Below are 20,064 nucleotides of genomic sequence, written 5' to 3'. Positions count from 1 at the left end.
GCCGAGCTGAGTCACCTCTTCCTGCTAAGGACCACACACCCTTACCAACCACCCCTCATTACTCATCACAGCAAAGGCACCCAAGAGATAGAACGGAATCAGCTGGGACAAAGCTTCTGATACTGCACTCACCACCGTCATAGCTGAGCGCCTTCCGTAGAGCATTAAGCAAAGCGACTAGCAGCTGGCATGTGTTGTACGTTCTCTCATCCTCTTTGTGGGAATGCTCACCAGCCAACACCACCAGTGCAGGTTGGCTCCTGCACCCAGCTCTCAACCCAGATGGACAGGGGTTAAGGAGATCTGTGGCGCGTGGAACAAGCCCCGTGACCAGTAGGGGCAGGCTGCTAGGCCCCTGCCTCTGCTCTCTGGGGGATCACACTTCCCAGGGCTGCCAGCTGCCGTTGTGCACAAATGGCTCATTTAATTCCATGAACCAAGAGTGACTGGTGTCACAGACCCCTCCAGGCCAAAGGGTGCCAAAGCTGGAGCCAGCAGCAAGGGGTCATCTGGCATGGAGAAGAGGAAGAGGAAAGACCGAGAGTACAGAAGAGGGAAGTGCTGGGCCAGCCCTTTCAGCTCCTCCTGACTTCCCCAAAGGACTTCTCGAGACTTTTGCACCCGCCCTAGTGATGACTCTGGCCAAGCAGGGGGTGGGGCTGGGGGCATATGACAGGGAGCCAGGACGCCAGGCCTGGGGGATGTGGCAGGGAGCCAGGAACTAATTGCTTGGGGGCCTTGGCAGGGAGCCGGGACCCTGTACCCAGGGATATGGCAGGGAGCCAGGGACCCAGGCCCCGGGGATGTGGCAGGGAGCTGGGACTTCAGGCCCTGGGGACGTGCCAGAGAGCCGGGATCCCAGGCCCCAGGGACGTGGCAGGGAGCTGGGACTTCAGGCCCTGGGGACGTGCCAGAGAGCCGGGATCCCAGGCCCCAGGGACGTGGCAGGGAGCTGGGACTTCAGGCCCTGGGGACGTGCCAGAGAGCCGGGATCCCAGGCCCCGGGGACGTGGCAGGGAACCGGGACCCTGTATCTGGGGACGTGGCAGAGAGCCAGGACCCCAGGCCTGGGGCACATGGCAGGGAGCCGGGACCCTGTACCCAGGGACGTGGCAGGGGGCTGGGACCCATGGCCTTAGGGCTGCTGGCATATGGCAGGGAGCCGGCACCCCTCACGTAGGGGGACATGGCCAGGAGCCAGCGGGCCCGGGGTGTGTGGGGTGCCCCTTGGGCTGAGGTACCGGAGGGGGCAGGGGCTCGTCGCCAGAGGCTGGAGGGGCAGCAGGGACACGGATCGGGGAGAGGAGCCCCGTGCCCCGAGCTGGGGCAGAGGCGCCCCCGGCGGCAGTGTGGGGCAGCGGTAGCAGGTGGCCCTGCCCCGGGACGGGCGGTGCCGATGGCTGCAGCCGGGGGACGATGCGCTCCCCTCCCAGCCGCGGCGGGCGGGGCTGGGACCGGGGCAGCGGCCCCCACGTGCCGCGGCCACAGCCGGCCTGCGGGGAGCGAGCGGCGGGTGAGTGCGGGGCGGGCGGCCGGGGACGGGCGGGAACAGGCGCTGCGCGGAGCCACGGTCCGGGGGCTCGAGAGGTGCCGCATGATCCCCGGGTGGGGTCTTCCCCAGGGAGCTCCCGAAGCCCCTCCCGGGAGACCCCCCCCTCCTGTCCCGAATTCCCCCCAGGGAGTCCCCGTCCCCGTCCCCTGCCCTGGGGACCCCTGACCCCCCTCCCCGGGGAGCCGCCCTGCCCCGGGGACCCCCCGATCCCCCAAGGCTCCCCCTTCCCCTGCCCTGGGAACCCCTGCCACCCCCCTCCGGAGCCTCCATCCACTGCCCCAGGGACCCCCAACCCACCCAGGGAACCCCCAACCCCCCATTCATCTTCCCTAGGGAGCCCCTATCTGGTGTCCCAGGGGATACTTGACTCTCCCTCCTTCCCTAGGGGATCCCCGTTCCCCCCCACACACACTCACTGTACCAGGAGACCCCTGACCCTCCCCCCTGCACTTTCCCTATGGAGCTCCTATCCCCTGTCCCAGGGGACCCTCCAAACCCCCTGCACATTCCCCCAAAGATCCCTTACCACCTGTCTTCAGATCTCCCCTACTACCTACTTCTTGACCCAGCGTCCCTCACCTATCCCCCTGTCCCCAAATCCCTCCCACCCCGCTTCCCCGTGCCCCAGCCCCCTGTCCTTTTGCTGCAGGAGGCGCTGGGGGGCTCAGGGAGAACCAAACTGCTCAGGGGACTCCCGGGGTGACACATACCTGGCGTGTGTGAGCTGGGGGAAGGGGGATTTGTCCTGATGGAGACGTTCTGGCCCTGGGCATGTTGTGGAGAGTGCCTTTGCTTTGGAACTGGGTGATACAAAGCCAAAGTGGGTGTGGATGATGCGGATGCTGGGGCAAGGAGCGTATCCTAACAAAAGCACCTTTTCAGGCGCTTAACTTCTTCGCAGAAAATTTTAACCTTTGGGCTAAAAATATTATCATCCTTGTTGGCTTCTGAAATCTGAACTTCCTCTCGAGAGAGCTTGGCAAAGCCTTCTTAGCCAGCCTTATAGTAGCTGGGCGAGAGGAGGCATTTTTACACTGAAGACTTTTCTTAGGGTAGAGGTAACTCTAGGTGTGCAGGCACGGCGGAGTCTGAAGGGGGGAATTGGTTGAATAATTATTAGTTGTTACTTGAAAGTCCTGTCTAGAGTGCATGCGGGACTGCCCTCTACTGGATGGAGTGAACACTACTCACCTGGGTCATAAACATTATGCTGCTAATAGCTAATGGAGATTCTCCTTTAAGATCTTTCGGGGCAGGGACTGTTTTGTTCTGTGTTTGTACAGGGCCTAGCACAATGAGGTCCTGGTCCATGACTAAAGCTCCTGGGTGCTACCATATACAAATAATAATAAAAAATGGTGTGGGCTAATGGTTTGGGAGCAGGAGGATCTGGGCTGCCGCATGTCACAGTGAAGTTCTAAGTAGCCGTGGCGTGGGCACTAGGAAATCCTAGGTGACTATGGTTTTGTTACAGGAGACTGGAAATACTTTATTGGGCATATGTAACTTGAACCAACGTGGGCCAGTCAGGTGAGTTAGATAGGACCTTCAGTAACAAAAGCATAAGCCTCTAACAATTGAATAAAGAATTAAATCCCTTAGGGCTTGTTTAGGCTCGGATAAAAGGTGTGTTTTCAAAACATATTGGTTAAAGCAATGTAGCCAACGTGTTTTCAAACCCTAGTGTTGTGGACCGAACAAGAGGTATTTTAACAATTCCAGCTAACACACATTAAAATACAACTTGTCCTGTCCACAGCAGGATTTTAAAATGATGCCTTTTATGCCAGTCTAGATGTACCCTCGATTAGAAGCCACAGACTCTTCAACCCCTTCTGTGAATCAGCCACAAGAGAGGGACAAAGACTGACTTGCGGGGTTATTAAGGGTGATTATGCAGATACCTACCCCTATGTGGGTCGCTACCCCTTGAAATGAACTGTGAATTTCAATGATTAAATGTACAGGTAAAGCCTGACACCACGTGCGTTAGCAAGTGGCTTAAACAAAATTCCCAGCCTTCAAACCCCTGTGATGTTTGGGAGTGCTAAAAATCCAAATGTTGCAAGTCCCTGCCAGGTCTAGCTCCTCAGTAGCAATCTGGGAGAGAGTTACCTGCTGGTGCCCTGCTGGTCCTCTCTGCTCAGAGGAGGGTGGTGAAAAGGAACTATGGATAGACACTAACGGGAAAGGAAGCAAGGGGAGAAAGCGGCCATGTGAGCTGGGATGGGAACCACTTGCCTGGGTGGTGAGGCCCTCCAATAAAATGTGTTTGTCAAGGGGCATCGGCAGCACACAGCATCTTCCAGGAGTGGGAGGGCGAGTCCACCCGCCTCTCCTAAATCGGGGGTTTAGGGAGAGGAAATCACCATACGAGGATAGATGCTAAATTGTGTTTCCACTGGGAGAATGGGGGAGGATGTGGATCTTTCCGACGTTTCTGTCAAACTCCTGCGGAAGTGAAGCTCTAGGACAGGTATGGGGTCATCACTGAGGCAGAGTTTAACAGAGGTTGCCTCTGGGTTGGCAAAAATAAACCCCACGGTTCCCTGGTGGTGTAGATCCATAGATGGTAATAATAGTGAAAGTGCTTCCCTAGGCAGGGCTCAGCTGTTCTTAACCACTCTGCTGTTTAACCCTGCTCTGAGCGGTGTTAGACATCATACAGGGAGAAAAATGCCTGAGCCCTGTCTACACTATGGGTATGTCTACACTACGAAATTAGGTCGAATTTATAGAAGTCGTTTTTTTAGAAATCGTTTTTATATATTCGAGTGTGTGTCCCCCCACAGAAAATTCTCTAAGTGCATTAAGTGCATTAACTCGGCGGAGTGCTTCCACAGTACCGAGGCAAGCGTCGGCTTCCGGAGTGTTGCACTGTGGGTAGCTATCCCACAGTTCCCGCAGTCTCCGGAAATGAGATTCAAAAGTTCGCTGTTCTTTTCCTGTCTACTTGGCCAGTGCATCTGAGTTGAGAGTGCTGAATTCTGTGCTTGATTTCTGCCAGCATAGTCCAGGCTAGAAGGATCAGCCCTGGAATTTTATGGTGGGGGTTAAATACATTATGACAAGGGCACTGGGGTTACAGTCCTCTGTCTGAAAGAGGGTGGGACTTCATGGCAACAATCCACTGAGCTGGCAATAGGTCAGGGTACGCAGGTAGGACCGATTGCATTGCCTGTATTTCTTCCCACCGCGGAATCAGAGTTTGCAGGAAAGCCACCCAATTTTCTGTAGCAATCATTATTCAGTTTCACATAACAACCCCCCACTCCCGTGGCTCCAGTCCAGCATTTTAGAGCTGCACAATTACGTCTAGCCTCACCTTACATTCCATACTCTCACAACCCTGTTACTGCCTGACTTAGCCGTAATATCCAAACAGCCTCATAGCGCCAGGCTGGGTACAAACACTTAGCGAGAGATGGTCCTAGCGAGAGGCACAGATAGGTGAAGTTACTTGCCCAAGGTCCCTTATCAGATTAGTGGTAGTGGAGGAGAACCCAGATTGCTTGACTCACAGTCTGGGCTCTCCTCCTGGATCTACCATTAACCTGCAAATGCTTCTTACGGGCATTGCAGTGCGGGGGGGTCTTAAGGAAGGTTTTGAGGGAGCACAAAGTAGCAGCTGGAATCGGGCTGAATATTTTTCATCAACATGTTAATTTTCCCCAAAATGTGACCAGCTCTGTGATGTGGTTGAAAATCAGCCAAAAAAAAAAAAAAAATTCCAGCCAGTGGTAGCAGAAACCTTTGAGGCTGGCGTTGTAGGCAGAGTGGACGGAGTGCTGCTCTTTGAGGCATTCGTAACCTGATTGTTACCCTTACATTTATTTTTGTGTGATGGGCAGTATTTTTTTAACTGACTAGGTGTTTTCTCCCCTTTTTCCAATCTGTGGTTTGAGCTGATTAATGCCCTTTGCACTGCTCTTAATTATATTTTTATGTCAGATTTTGTCACATTTTCACTCGTATATCTGGAAGCAGTGAAACCATATTGAAATCCCCATTTGCTTTTTAGAGATTTTGACTGAATTACTTATAGTCCAGTTACTCAAATGAGATTGTCACTCTGCCCGCAGCTGCCGGCGCAGTTAATTATTTCCAGACACATTCATTGGGAAGGGCCCACTTCCTTCAGAATGGCTGTAACGGCGTTTCGGGGGGGAAAGCATACAGTGATGGTAGTTGTCACCACTTGACCTCCCCGTTGCAGAAATTATTTTATGACCAAGGGTGTCACCGGACATGACTGCACAGAGTTTTACTGCCATCACTGGGTTTCAATCTTAAACTGAGCATTCTCTTCTTTAACATGTTAACGTCCTTTTAAACATTTTTGCAACCCCCAACTGTTTAATTCCTTCTCAACTCAGCAGGGTTTATTTGTCCAAAAGTTTTTTTTTAACTTTTAAGGGTTTTTTTAAATTAATTATTTTTTAAACTGACATTTTTTTCAGGGGCTCTAAGCTTATTGTTTGTTTTTTGCACTTATTTTTTAACTTTGTTCATTTTGCTGCAAAACTGTACTCACTAAATATAGTCCTGGAAGGGCGCCTGCTTTTTACTTTGGATTTATGCAGATAGGGAATAGACATTGTTTTCCTCCTGCCTTTTTTCAGGAATTTTTGAACACTTCAGTGGCATTCGGAGGACCACTGCGGTGCTCTGCCATGCTTTCTTTTCTCTCTCTCCAGTACCACTCTCTGGAGTTCCTTTTTTCACCCAATCCTAGTTTCCCTGTAATACTTCTGGGGCGTCCCTTAGATTTAACCTACTTTTCCAGTGTGGTGCTAACTTTGTTTAAACCGTTAAACCCTTCCAATGCCATTTCCTTTAACACTGGGTCGCGCCCCTTACTGTAAGGGGTGTATACGTTACCTGCTCCAGACGAGGGGATCTGAGTCATGGCACCACTGTGTTGGGTTTCCCCTGAGACCTCTTCCCCTCGATTCCCCAAGAACTCAGTTTGACTCCAGTCTTGTCACTCAGGTTCCTTTATTTGGCATACGGCACAGCTAGGCTGAGTTGTTCAGACTCAAGCATGGGGTGTGTATAGGGCGTACCACACATCCAAAGTTACATAGTAAATCTCTTCCTTTATATACATTTACACGTTCTATGGCATTTACTGTGTACTGGATCACCCATTTTGGGATTGGTCACTTTCCAGAAACCAATCCCTGTACAGTGTGCACTGTCCATGTGCAACTTACTCTGTACCTACCTCATCTTATGTTCCAGGCTTAGCTTATCCATTATCTTGTCCATTATAAATGGTTTCCTGGGTGTTCTCCCTTATCTTAACTAGTCCAGACATTCTGTTTCCAGCGTGCTGATTCATTTACCTCCCTAATCCTATCTCCTAAGAAATAAGGCTTCCCCCATATTGTATTACTCATGTCAAGTGAGGCCCACAACTCTCTCATAGATTCGTCCTCTGAAAGCCTCTTTGCTTCCCTCCAGGGGACATTGTAAAGGCCAAAAGTATAATTGGGTTAAAAAAAGAATTAAAGAAGTTCCTGGAGGATAGGTCCATCAATGGCTATTAGCCAAGATGAGCAGGGATGTTCTGGATGTCCCTAAACATCCAACTGCCAGAAGCTGAGAATGAACAACAAGGAATGGATCACTCAATAATTGCCCTGTTCTGTTCATTCCTTCTGAAGCATCTGGTACTGGCCAATGTCAGAGGCAAGACACTGGGCTAGATGGATCATTGGTCTGGCCCACTATGGCTGTTCATGTGAAGTAGGAGATTCAAGATCCACTGCAAAAAGGGCTTTCAAGCTGAAGCGAGCTAACATGTAGTTGAAATCATAGAATATCAGAAGGGACCTCAGGAGGTCATCTAGTCCAATCGCCTGCTACAACCTCCCTAGGCAATTTATTCCAGTGCTTAACCACCCTGACAGTTAGGAATTTTTTCCTAATGTCCAACCTAAACTGCCCTTGCTGCAATTTAAGCCCATTGCTTCTTGTCCTATCACCAGAGGTTAAGAAAAACAATTTTTCTTCCACCTCCTTCTAACAACCTTTTACATACTAGAAAACTGTTATCATGTCCCCTTTCAGTCTTCTCTTTTCCAGACTAAACAAAACCAATTTTTCCAATCTTCCGTCATAGGTCATGTTTTCTAGACCTTGTATCATTTTTGTTCCTTTTCTCTGGACTCTTTCCAATTTGTCCACATCCTTCCTGAAATCTGATGCCCAGACCTGGACACAATACTCCAGTTGAGGCCTAATCATAGCAGAGTAGAAAAGAAGAATTACTTCTCGTGTCTTGCTTACAACACTTCTGCTAATACATCCCAGAATGATGTTCACTTTTTTTGCAACAGCATTACACGGTTGACTCATATTTAGTTTGTGATCCACTATGACACCCAGATCCCTTTCCGCAGTGCTCTTTCCTAGGCAGCTCTGCGCTGATTCTGTGTCGACCTAATGACATTGACCGCTCGGGGAGGTGGCATTACTAAATCGGTGTAGGGAGGCACTTTACGTCAACGGGAGCCGAATTTAATTGAAGACACTTCCACAGCTCAGTGGACTCAAGGCAGCTTACGGTGACCTAACCCTGAAGTGTAGACCAGGCTTCACTTTTCTGGAGGCATTAGAAAGGGGATTGCAATAATGGGCCTGACAAGTGCCAAAGAGTTGTATGGGATACAGCTCCTTAGCAGGTGACTAAGCCGTTGACATCCCAAGATATCAGTTTACCCTCTGACAGAACAATTGCTGCATTCATGAGAGACATGGGCAGGTATTCAACTCCGCCCCTAGGCAGGACCCTGAATAATGGAGACAATTATCCTTTCCTTTGTTGCGAGAGCTGCAGAAGCCAGTGTCTGGCCCTGGCAGGAAGCTCAAGTGGACCAGCCCTGTTGGCGCTACAGAACCTTGTTGTCCTTTCAGAGAGGTGTAGCTGGGAACTCGTTAGCTTGTGGGATTGGTCGTGAATTGCAGCCCCTCCCAGCTCTAGGTCAGCAGTTCAAACCCAGCCTGTGTTGGGAGTTGGCTGATGGGTGTTACCATCTGATGCCTTACTCAGCCAGCTATGAAATAAACTCGGCCTTGGTCCTGGGTCTAGGCCACAACAACCACCCCAAGAGGTCAGGGGCTAACTTAGTCCTCTTTCCCCCAGTGGGGAGATTGGTGGGTCCTCTAGAGTATGTCTGGGGCACATGAGTATGTCATCAGTCCATACTTGCTTAGTGTGGCTCTTTTCCTCTAGCGGCTGGACCACAGAGAATTATGGCTCTTCTGCTGGCTTTGAGCTAAGAGACCTTCCCCTCTGGGGTAGCTCACCCTGAGCTTCCTGTGGGGGCCACCACTTATAATGTGATACCCCTGAGCATGTGAGCAGCCGCAGGGCTTGAACCTGCGGCCTCTGTGTCAAGCTGTCCTGCAGTGTCTCAAGAGCTTGAATACCAACCTCAGGGCAGTCTGTTAAGAGCCAGGCACAAACTCTAGATTGGTTCTATACACCGGGCCAGTGTTCCCTCTAATTTTTCCCACCCATGTGTGGAATGAATTTTGTTATGAGCACCGATATGGAGGTGATGTGTGACACATCACCTTCATATTGGTGCACATAACAAAATTCATGTGGTGTAGGAGGGGGCTACGGGCTGGGGCAGAGGGTTGGGGTGCAGGATTGTGAGGGCTGGGAGTGCGGGCTCTGGGGTGGGGTCCAGGATGAAGGGTTTGGGGTACAGGAGGGTGCTCTGGGGCTATGGTGGAGAGAGAGAACTCCCCCCAGCTCTCTCTCCCTGCTGCGGCTCCGGGGCTGGGGCTGTGGGATAGGTGCCCCACGGCTGTGGCAGGTCTGGGCCGGGACTAGGTTCGGGCTGCCCCTCCCCCAACCGCGGCAGGTCCAGGAGCACTCACAGAGAAAAGGCAGCCTCTCACTTGCCAGTGGCCCCGCTGACCAACTCTTCCCCTCCCTCCCAGCACCTCCTGCCCCCCGCGAACAGCTGTTTCCTGGCGTGTAGGAAGCTCCAGGAGGGCGGGGGAGGAGCGGGGATGGGGTGCGCTCGGGGGAGAAGGCAGGGAAGAAGCGGGATGGGGGCAGAGCGGGCGTGGGAAGAGGCAGGACGGGGACTTGGGGGAAGGGGTGGAGTGGGGGCAGGGCCTGGGGCAGAGGCGGGGGTCAAGCACCCCCTGGCTAGAGGGGAAGTCGGCACCGTTGGCGGGCCCTGGCCGCAGCAGGGCGGATTCCCTGAGTGCCTGCCTGGCGCGCGATAGGCTGCTGCCCAGCTTCCTCAGCACAGGGCAGGGCGACACTAGAAGGTCTGCATTGGCGCCGTTGCCCAAGTGCAGCTCCACCGCTGCCGTGCATCTGGTGAAGACCGTCCGTGCCCACGGCAGGGCGCTCTCCCGTCAGCATAATCGCGCCAGCTCCGCGAGAAGCTGCTGGGGGCAGCGCTTAGGTTGCTGTAACTTGCGTCACTCGGGGGTGTGCGCCTTTTTCACGCCCCGGCGCGATGGAAGTTGGATTGCTTTACCCGGTAGTGTAGACCTGCCCTGGGATTTCACCAACCAAGTGTAAACTCCTCAGGTGCTATAACAGGCTTAATTAACATGGAGTCACAGACAGTCCCCTTGGATACTCTGATCTGTTTCGCCACCCAGCTGAGGGATCTTTTGTTTATGGCTAGCAATCCTTGCCTTCCAGAGTCCAAGCAGTGCACACAGTTTATTGTTAGGGGCTTTTATCCCCTTCCGCACCTTGTGCTTTGAGCTGCAAACTCAGCTGATGGAAGGAATTCACTTGTATGACTCATCTTCATGGAGGAGAGAACAATCAACAAAGTCTTTTGTCCTCTTTAATGTTCCACAATAGTTTGTCTGGTTTTGGTGTCCCTTCCTTGTTGGGCAGGATGTAATACCTTCTGTTGGAGATCAGCACTTTACACTAGTTAATGTCTCTCTCTCCTGTCTGATGATTCACGGAGACTTTTAGTACAAACGCTTAAATATTACCATACAATATTGGATACAGACATTATAAGTGAGATTAATGCATGCAGCAGCTTGCAAGCATTCAAAGAAGGACATTTTTAAGCATACTAAATACTAATAACACACAGGGGAGCCAGACTGAATCCAGCTAGGTACTGGTCAGTGTTTCATAGAGGCCTGGGGACCTTGGCAGGAGCCGGCACCTGGTCAGCCAGCGTCACACTCTGCAGCTAGATGTATGAGCCTCAGCTGTCTGATCTAAAAGACCCCTCCCTCTGAGCTCAAAACCAGTAGCCGATTCATAAACCTCATTGTGGTCCAGCTGCTTGAGGGGCACAGAGAGCCACCCCATGTAAGGGTGGGTTACAGGTGGATGGTGTAAGGATGCTTGCTCTACGGCTACCTCTATTGTGGGGAGCGAGTGTCCATCTACAGAAGGGGCTGTATGACCCCTTTCACCAGCTGGAGTAATTTAAAAATGGCTCATGGGTATAACTGTAGAGGTAGGATTATGCTAGTAAATTTCCCCATGTAGACAAGCCCTTATTGGTGGCATGCTTCCGATGAGATGTTAAACCAAAGTCTCTTCTGCCCAACTCTGGAGGCTGGCCAGGGAGAAGTGACCTTTTACGTGGAGCTTTTCAAAAGAGATCAAGGGTTAGCCTGGTACTGTGGCAAACGCTCCCTCCCTCCAGGGTCGGTGCACGCCAGCAGCCCATAGGAAGCAGTGATCTTGCTACCAAACTAGGAAAGGAGCCCCCTGGCCAGGGCTTCTCCAGCCTCTTCATTATGCAGAGGGTGTGAAACTTCCTGTAGTGGATCATCTCCCTTTGCAACACCCTCCTGCTCCCCTGCTGCTTCGCTCCTTGATCTCTTGAATTCTGTAGACCACCAAGGGGGCTCAGCTGAGCGCCTCTGACCGGCGCTGCTGCTGGCAGTTCCTTGGCAGGGCGGGATGCGTGGTTCTAAAGGCAGCTGAGTCCAGGCAAACAAAGGACATTGACCCCGGTTTCAGCTCCGAGATGGTGTGACTGTAATGCTCCTGGGTGTCGTGGCCAGCTCTGTCACTGACCTGGGGCAAGTGCCTCTTTGTGCCTGGGTCTAGCTTTGTAAAAGAGATGTGATGTGTCACCTCAGCACAGGGGCAGTGCAGGGGCATTCGTTAGTATAATTAGTGACAGGTGTGTCTCCCTGTGAGTGCGTTGATCAGAGAGGACCTTAAGCATAAGGACGGCTTGGGGGCCCTGCACATGCTTACAATTTATGGGCCAGCTTGGTTCCCTTCCTTGGCAATGGGACCAGAGTAAAGGGCAAACCAAGGCCTAATCTCCTGCTCCAGCAATGGGGCTGCTGTTTGCAGCTGGAACCTCTCAGCCAAATGCAAAATCCAGATCCAGGGTTTGCCTGCCTCTGTGTCTAACAGGACTGACCAGTTGCTGCTTATTAGGGGCTTGTTATGTCACTGCTGTGTTTGTAAATGGACTTCAATATTCTGTAATTCGTCTTGTTGGCTAATGCGTTATGAGGCCCTGTGAATTCCTGTAGTGCCTCCTTGGGCCAGCCCCTCCAGGTGATCCGTAATAAAATATCATCATTAAATGCTTCTGGCATCCAGTGAAATGGATTATTTGGCAAGAATATGTCTTTACCCAGCCTTTAAGTAGGAGCTGACCAGCTGTTGCAAGGCCAGGGCATGGTTAGCCCAAGCTGTGTTTATTGTCTCTGTGTGTAAGGTATGAGCTGAAGTGTTAGCCAGGTTGGGAGAAGGACAAATTCCCACTGATGCTGATGGATGCATGTTGGACAGATGGTGCTGAGCTCCGGGGCAGGGGAAGCAGAGGGAACGTGATCTGTAGAAGTAAAGGCACCAGGAGCCCTGGCTGCATGACATCCTCCCCTTTCTCTACTGTCTGCGTCCCCCTCTGCCTGGGCTTAGCGGTTCCTTCCTTCGCCCGGGTACTGATCGAATGCAGGTGCTGAGCACCCCCTGTCAGTCGTTCCTCGGCTCTTGTGACCCCTGAGTGCTGGCACATGGGGGACCAGTGATGCGAGGGAAGGAGAGAGGGCATTGCCAGGCTCTGGCTAATAACCACACCACGACGTTCTCCTTCAGCCTTGGTGAGGGGCTGAACAATGGGCAGCTGCTGCCGTTTGTCTGTGAAGGAACGAAGGGCCGCAGCATCAGTGCGAGTGGGTGAAACTCCTCAGGTGGCTGAAGGAGGCCATAACTGCCTCCCCACCCTGGTGTAATCAGCCAAAGCTACTGCCTCGCAATGCAGCAGTAGAGCAGTTGTGAGCCTCTCCACTGACGGAGTTAGACCTGCTGTCACCACACCTCAATTTGGCCCAACCCCACCGAAGGAGCTCTAAGCACTTCCCAAACACTAGTGAGCCTCGCCGTGCCCCTATGTGTCAGGGACGTATTGTTATCCCTGGGTCTCAGATGGGGAAACTGAGTCAGGGAGCGGCGACAGGACTTGCTTTGGGACATTCTGGGGTAGCGCTGGGAATAGAAGCCAGATCTCCTGAGACCTAGTCCTAGGCTTGAGCTGCAAGGCCGTCCTGTGTGGGTCAGCTGACCGGCACAGACCTTGTGTTGTGGAGGGGAATCTCGGCCAGAGCAGCAGTGACCGGCGTGGGTCTGTGCGACCTCTGCAGGTCACAAGGGCCTGTGCTTGCTTGGGCTTCCGTTGCTCTCACACAACTGCCCGGCCAGCCAGAACACGGAGCCCCAGTGCTGGCAGAAAAACCAGCAGCACCGAGGGCAGCTCTACGCTGAAAACACTGCATCGGCCCAGCTGCCCCTGTAGCGCTGACGTGAAGACGCTCCTACGTCAAAACGAGAGTTTCTCCCAGCGGCGTAGTTAACCCACCTCGCCGAGAGGCGGAGGGTGTTGGCGGGAGGAGTTCTCCCATCAACATAGTGCTGTCCGCACGAGGAGCTAAGTCGGGGGGGTGGATTTTCACATCCCTGAGCAGCGTAGTGATGCCAGTACGGGTCTGTAGAGTAGATGTGGCCTGAGTCTGGGTCCTTCTCTTGGCCTGGCCCTGTTGGGACGTTGCTGAGAATCAGGACGAGGAAGGCCCAGCTGTGTCATGGTGGATCCTGGGTCCCAGGAGCCGGTGGGGGTGGCAGCCGTGATGGGGAATCTTGCTCCATTCCCGTTCTCCAGTCTCTCAGCCAGTGGTTGTTGGCAGCCAGTTTCATCCTCTTGACTCCCCCGCTGCCCCGGAAAAAAAAAGTTTTTTTTTCTTTTGAGGACCCCAGAAGGAAGCGATGGGTGCAACAGCCCTTCCCCTCGTTAATTTGTTCACCAGTTAGACCTAATTTCCGACACACCAGTTTTGGTCCATTGATTTTTGGTCCAACCCTTCTCTTGGTTACCAGGCATGGTGTTAACACAGTCCCTGAGTTATATCAACAGGCCTTTTTGTTTGGACTCCTTCCCTCTTTGTGTCGTCCCTTTGCACCTTTCACCATCAACATTTATTACTGTAGGTGTGGTGCTGTTGTAGGAACGTTCACTCCTTACAGCTGAGCTCACAGCGAGGGTACATTTGTAGGCCCAATTAATACAACGGGCTTGATCCCAGGGAGCATCCTCCATGCCCCACAAGTCCTTGGGACTTGAGGGTGTTCGGCCTCACTCAGCAGTTGGAAGGAGGATCAAACCCTAGCAATTAGCTGTGATTAATTCCCTAGCTCGAGCTTTGAGTGCCCAACGCAGCCCCACTCTGCAGTGTTTCTGGGGGGCAGTTTAACTAGAGGGGCGCACGGTTTGGTGCTGCTGTGGGATGAGTGTATTGCACACGCCAGGCGCTCCTGGCATCCCTCCATTCCCCTCCTGCAAGGCCCCTGTGTTCACACCTTCAGCCTCCTTTATTTCCGGGATTCCCTGCACCTCCACTCGCGCCAGGGGCTCACCTTTCCCCAGATTCACTGTTCGGTTAGTTTGACTTTTACATCCTTTCTGGTTTTCTTAACAAATAGCAATATGTTGGGAAGGAGAGACCAGCTCCAGGCTGGGGAGCAGCTAGAACCAGAGCAGACTCAAAGCGTAGCCCCTAAGCAGGCCGAAAGCTTTTCTGAAATCTCGGGAGGTTTGATCAGGTGGTTGGTTGGTTGGTTGCATTACCACAGTGCCTTGCGTGACCGTGTCCCAGGCAGGTTGTCTGCTGGGATCGAAGCTCTGAATCGAAAAGCGCCAGTCTCTACTGCTTCAGTTAAATGATCAGATCCGTTAGCTCAATGGCCGTAGCACCATCACAAATCTCTGTGGTCTAGCCACTGGGGTGGGCAGAGCCACACATGGCATGGGTTAAACTAGGGCCCCACTGTAAGATCAGGGCCCTGTTGTGCTCGGCACTGTACAGACGCAGAACCAAGTAGTTGGTGCCTGCCCCAGAGAGCTCTCCCGTTTTAATGTTTAGTTTAACTGAATGATAGTGCTGGTGAGGGGTGCCTCATCGACAGCCCTGGAGACTCATCCTCTGTCCGTCTGCAGGACGGGCCCTGTGAACCAGCTCCTCCGCCCCACCCCACCAATGGGCCAAAGATAGAGGGCTATCCACGCTGTAGACCAAGTCATCTGTGGACGTCTGTGACTTCTTGTGTGTCCTTGGGGATCTCTGTACCTGTCCGTCTCCACAACTGGACGGATGCCAACACCACATGGCCCCTTTGTCTCGCTCTTTGGATGGGAGACGCTGTGTAAGTACAAAGAATTTACCCTGGCTTACCTGACATGAGGTTAGGCCCCCAAGGATGACTGCTCTCTGGCTGCCCCAGCACACGATGGACAGGGCCTGATTGCGTGTCTGTCTACCTGGGTCTTCCACTGGTGCCCCTCCCAGGCTGAGAGCACAATGAAGGGATAGCTTCATCAAGATAGCTCAAAAAGCATCAAGATAGCTCTCTTGAGGTTCAGCTTAAAGGTTACAAGCAAAATAAAAGCATCTGGGGTTAGCACAGAGAAGATCCACAAAATAAAGAAATAAACCTAATCGCGTCTATTTAAACATGCCCTGTCCAGTGATACCTTCTAGGTATGGAAGATGAATTTTTATACCTGATTTAAGCCTTACATTCCTGCTTATAGCATTGCTGCTCTGTGTCTCCTTCTCCAGAGAACAGCAGACAAAGTACTCCACAAGTCCTCCTTTTCTTTTTGCGGATACAGACTAACATGGCTGCTAGTCTGAAACCAGACAAAGGGAAAGTTTCTTTCCCAATTTTAAAAAGTTCTACCTTCCCATTGGCTCTTTTGGTCAGGTGCCCACTTCTTTACCTGGGGGACTTTTTAAGCCTTTACAGGTAAAGCAAGTAGAGAACAGCTACGAAGAGGGATTTTACAGTTAACTGGCTGACTGGGTGTCCATCAAAGGGAGCTACCCTCCGGACTTCATTTATCACAGGCCTTCAGAAGGCAGGCTGAAGCTAGACCCCCAGGTTGGGAAGGAAGGGACCGATCTGTAGCTTGTCACTCTTGGCTGAGGAAAAGTCCCCAGGGTGGCTACAGAGGGACGATGCAAAGCGGGCAGCAGAAATACGAGGCGAACCTCTGCTGAGGCCCACACCTGGTGAGGGGTCACCAGAGCTTTGGTGTAGTGCAGTGTGGGGGAGACAGGCTTGAAGCAGGCCTCGGCGTGGAGACCCTGAACCTCCTCAGAATGACAGGGCCAGGGCTGCAGGCCCGGCCCAGCCCTTCCTCCTTCCGAGGTAGGTCCTTTGGAGCGTTGTGCAGTTTAACAGCTGCTCTTAGATGCTGAAGATCGTGTGGCAGATATGATGGGGGACAAGCCTTCCAGCTGTGCTGCACCTGAATAGCTTCCTGTCCCACCAGGCCTAAAGAGGCAGTTACTGTCGGTGGGCTCTGCTTACCCCCCCTTCCCCAGCACCCTGTACATCAAGGCGTAGGGCTGGTGGATCCGTGTGGTCTCAGACCCTCCTGCCCCAGTCGCACCCTACCTCAAGCCATCGTCAGAGCCATGCACAGAGAGCCCCTGCCCAGACCTGATCTGTAAGGCCTACACCAAAACCTCTCTACAGACTCCACAAATCCTGTGCCCTCCACCCTGCAATGGACCTGTTGTGACTACCTTGCTGCCAGGGCCCACAGCAGCCCCAGAGGAAGGGAGCAGGATTTCCCTACGTAAGAACAGGGGTTTTCCAAAGCGCACGTGGCCAAAATGTCCCCACTGTGCGCTGTCTGGTTGCTGTGCTCTGCACCAGAGGTGGCTTATCTCAGTGTCGCTGCGTGTCTGTGGCTGGCGATACATTGGGATTACGCATTGGGATCCTTCGCGGGAAGGTGACATCACAATGTTATGTTATCTGGGGTCTGCACTTTGATCCCACCTCACCAATATGCACAAATTGTGCGCTGGTGTTAATCAGCCAGCACGACCGCAGGGCCTGTCTTGAAGCAGTGATGCTGTGTGACTTGTAAGCTCCCTCAAACCATTGTGAAATAAACTGCAAGTCTCAGAGTCCGGGTCAACTGACTCAGGCTTGTGCTGCCGGTCTAAAACGAGCAGTGTAGACATTTGGACTCAGGCCAGATCCAGGCTCTGAGCGCCACCCCGACGCCAGGTTTCAGAGCCCGGTCTCTAGCCCAAGCCCGGACGTCTACACTGCTATATGTAGCCTTGCAGTGCAATCCCAGGTAGTAAACCCGGGCTCTGAGGCTCGTTGCAGTGGGTCTTTCTTTACTGTGTATGTGCCCTCCCCCCGCCCCGCCAGTGAGGCCTGACTGAAGTCATTTTTCCCCTTTTATCCTGGCAGAAAGTTTCCTGGGAGTTGCGAGGACATGGAGGTGGGGAACCTGACGGAGACGTTGTACCAAAGCCTGCACTCATTGCTGAAGGCCCTGAACCAAACACTTCACGGTGCCATCCTGTGCCCACCAGACCAGGCCACGAGGTGGACGAATGGCAGTCACATCAAGCTAGCCAGCAAAGACGACTATTCCTACATGTACATCTTGTTCGTGATGATTCTGTTTGCCGCCACGGTGGGGAGTTTGATTCTGGGGTACACCAAATCCAGGAAGGTGGACAAGCGGAGTGATCCCTACCACATATACATTAAGGACAGGGTGTCCATGATCTGAGCAGGACAGGGACCCTGCTGCAAGGACATGCACAGCTACCGGCATCTGCCTTCTGTAGCAAGAGAAGCCCTTTTCCCTGGTCCAGTCAGACTCTTCTCAGAGGGGCCAACACGCGGCTCCATCTTGCTAAGAGACAGCCACGTGGACACATTTAGTGCCGAGGAGCACTAGTAGGCCTGATCTTGCACACAGGCAGAGAGTGCCAGATCTTAGAGGCCGCAGAATAGTTATGTGACGGCTCTGGACGCTCTCCAGCAGGCCCGTCCTGGATCACTCTGCATCAGTTGTGAAGTTCCCACCAACCTTGTCCTCCTCCAAAGGAGCATCTCTGTTTACGCCAAAGGGCATGGGGATAGGCTGATGGAAGGTCTTAAGTGTATCCCAGAATCCTTTGCTCCAATGCAAAGGAGCATGGGATACACGTGAGTGCTGCAAGTTCTTATTTATTGTGATGTCGGACGCCATACGAGATTGTAGCTAAATGGATGCGGAGATTCAGGTGCATGGTGCATGCAGCTCAACAGTGAGTGGGCACCTGGCTAGGGCAGAGCATGACACAGTTCGGGGACTGGGTGGGAGCACAAGAGGAGGGCACCTCTTGTCTCCACCTAGAGTCCAGAACGTTGGTGCTATGACCCAGCATCAGTGTGTGAAGATGCCCCTGTCAGCAGAACAGAGAATGAATGGCTGGTGGATGAGCCAATCGGATTGTTTAATTTGTCCCTCCACGTCCTGTCAGCCTCTTGCCATGCATGTGCGGGCTGGAGTCTAATGGGCCTCTGAATAGGGAGGCCTCCCAATCTCAGGGCGGCAGCTAGAGAACAAATCTGTGGGGCTCATCTTGAGAGGGGCTGAGCGCACGCAGCTCCCACTGATATCTGTGCCGAGGGCCAAGAGGGTCTGTACGCCACAGGGAGTCAAGCTGTGTTCCCTGCACTGGGTAAACGGTTGTGCATTTTAATACATCCATGGCCACGTAACGCACACAGTTGTTGGCTACTCAGAACTTCCTGGGGACAGCAGAGATATAGCTCAGTTCCTCCTATTCCAAAAGCACAGGCTTCTACATTTGTAGCTGAAAGACACTTTTTAGCAATATAGGGCCTATGATATACAGTTGTCGTAGTAGGATTTTATGTTTGCATTTTGTGTAATTTAAAATGAAAAATAAAGAATAATAACGTACCATGTATGAAATGTATTGGTGTACGATTTGACCGTAACCTGCCAGCCACCCTTTTTGAACACCAGAAAGGGACGGGCCTAATGGGCCATTTGGTAAAGCTGCATCAGCCGGAATCTGTGTCTGGGCTGATTTCAAGGCAGTAACAGACGTTTTAAGGTCACCACTTTGTTGTAGGTTTAGCATTTTAAAATAAGTAAAAGAATGAGACAGGCACCTATCAATGGGGACAAAATATCTGTGATCAAAACCAGCCTGGGATAACTCCCTAAAAACATTAATAAAAACAAAATAAAAAGTAAGAAGGACAATTTAAGAAAACAAGCACTTGTCAAACAACAATTGATGACAGCATGACGGTGCAAAACTCATTGGTCCAATAAAGGAAAAGCACTATATAAACAGGGTGCCTAGCCATGAAACTTTGGGTTGGTCCTGCCAAGGCTTCCCCGGAGCATCGTGCCGCGACTGACGGAACCTGGCCACTGGATTGATCCGTGATCAACCTAGCTGGCCACTGGATTGATCTGGACTCTAAACTGGTAACTATAACATCGACTGGTGGGACAGTGTGTGTGGGGAGGGGGGGTAGGGGGGTGATTGAATGCATATGCTAATTGTTGTTTCTTCAATAAATGTGGCACATTGCCTTTTCCCCTGAAAAAGGTCCTGTGTGCTTCAGCATAACAATTTTGGTGGAGAATTGCGAAATGGGGAAGACATGCACTGTGATTGTTGAACATACTGCTAAATATTGCTAAAAGGTATACCATACCTATAAAGTGATCGATCATTCAGGTGTGCACACCCCCAGTCGTAGAAGTGCCGGGCTATAGGGGGAGGATTAGAGTCCTTGCTTTGACCCGTCTGTCAGGAAAAACTACACAAATAAGATGTATACAAACTGTCTAGGTAAATACACCCCAGGTCCTAGAGGTGCCGGGCCATAAGCGGGAGGATTAGAGTCCTTGCTCCTACCCATCTGTCGGGGAAAAATTGCATAGATCAATATACCCTTGGTCATAGCAGGATCGAGCCCAAAAGGTAGAGGCTTAGCATCCCGTCCCCCCCTGCTCTGTCAGGCAGAGTTTTTAGTGGGTATAGACTTTTTGTGTTTTGTAAGTCCCAGCACAAGTGTGGGCAAATAAGGAGTAAATTTCTGTAAGACCTCACTCTGACAGATACAGGAGTGTGGGATATTGTGATTTCAAAACTTAAAAAAAAATGTTTAAGAAAAGGGACCAGGA

At 52.1% G+C, this 20,064-nt stretch overlaps 1 protein-coding gene across 1 annotated transcript; it reads left to right on the top strand.

The window, feature by feature from the left end:
* The first annotated feature begins 1,415 nt into the window (after window positions 1–1,415).
* KCNE3 (potassium voltage-gated channel subfamily E regulatory subunit 3) lies at window positions 1,416–19,391 on the top strand. Its single transcript, XM_073315801.1, has 3 exons — window positions 1,416–1,513; window positions 15,028–15,233; window positions 17,307–19,391. Exons 2-3 carry the CDS (start codon window positions 15,220–15,222, stop codon window positions 17,632–17,634), a joined length of 342 nt encoding a protein of 113 aa, XP_073171902.1. The 5' UTR covers window positions 1,416–1,513; window positions 15,028–15,219; the 3' UTR covers window positions 17,635–19,391.
* The last annotated feature ends 673 nt before the right edge of the window (window positions 19,392–20,064 follow it).

This window comes from Lepidochelys kempii, chromosome 1 (assembly GCF_965140285.1).
Source record: "Lepidochelys kempii isolate rLepKem1 chromosome 1, rLepKem1.hap1, whole genome shotgun sequence".
In the NCBI taxonomy this organism is placed as follows: domain Eukaryota; kingdom Metazoa; phylum Chordata; order Testudines; family Cheloniidae; genus Lepidochelys; species Lepidochelys kempii.
This window is presented reverse-complemented; position numbering and strand designations above follow the sequence as displayed.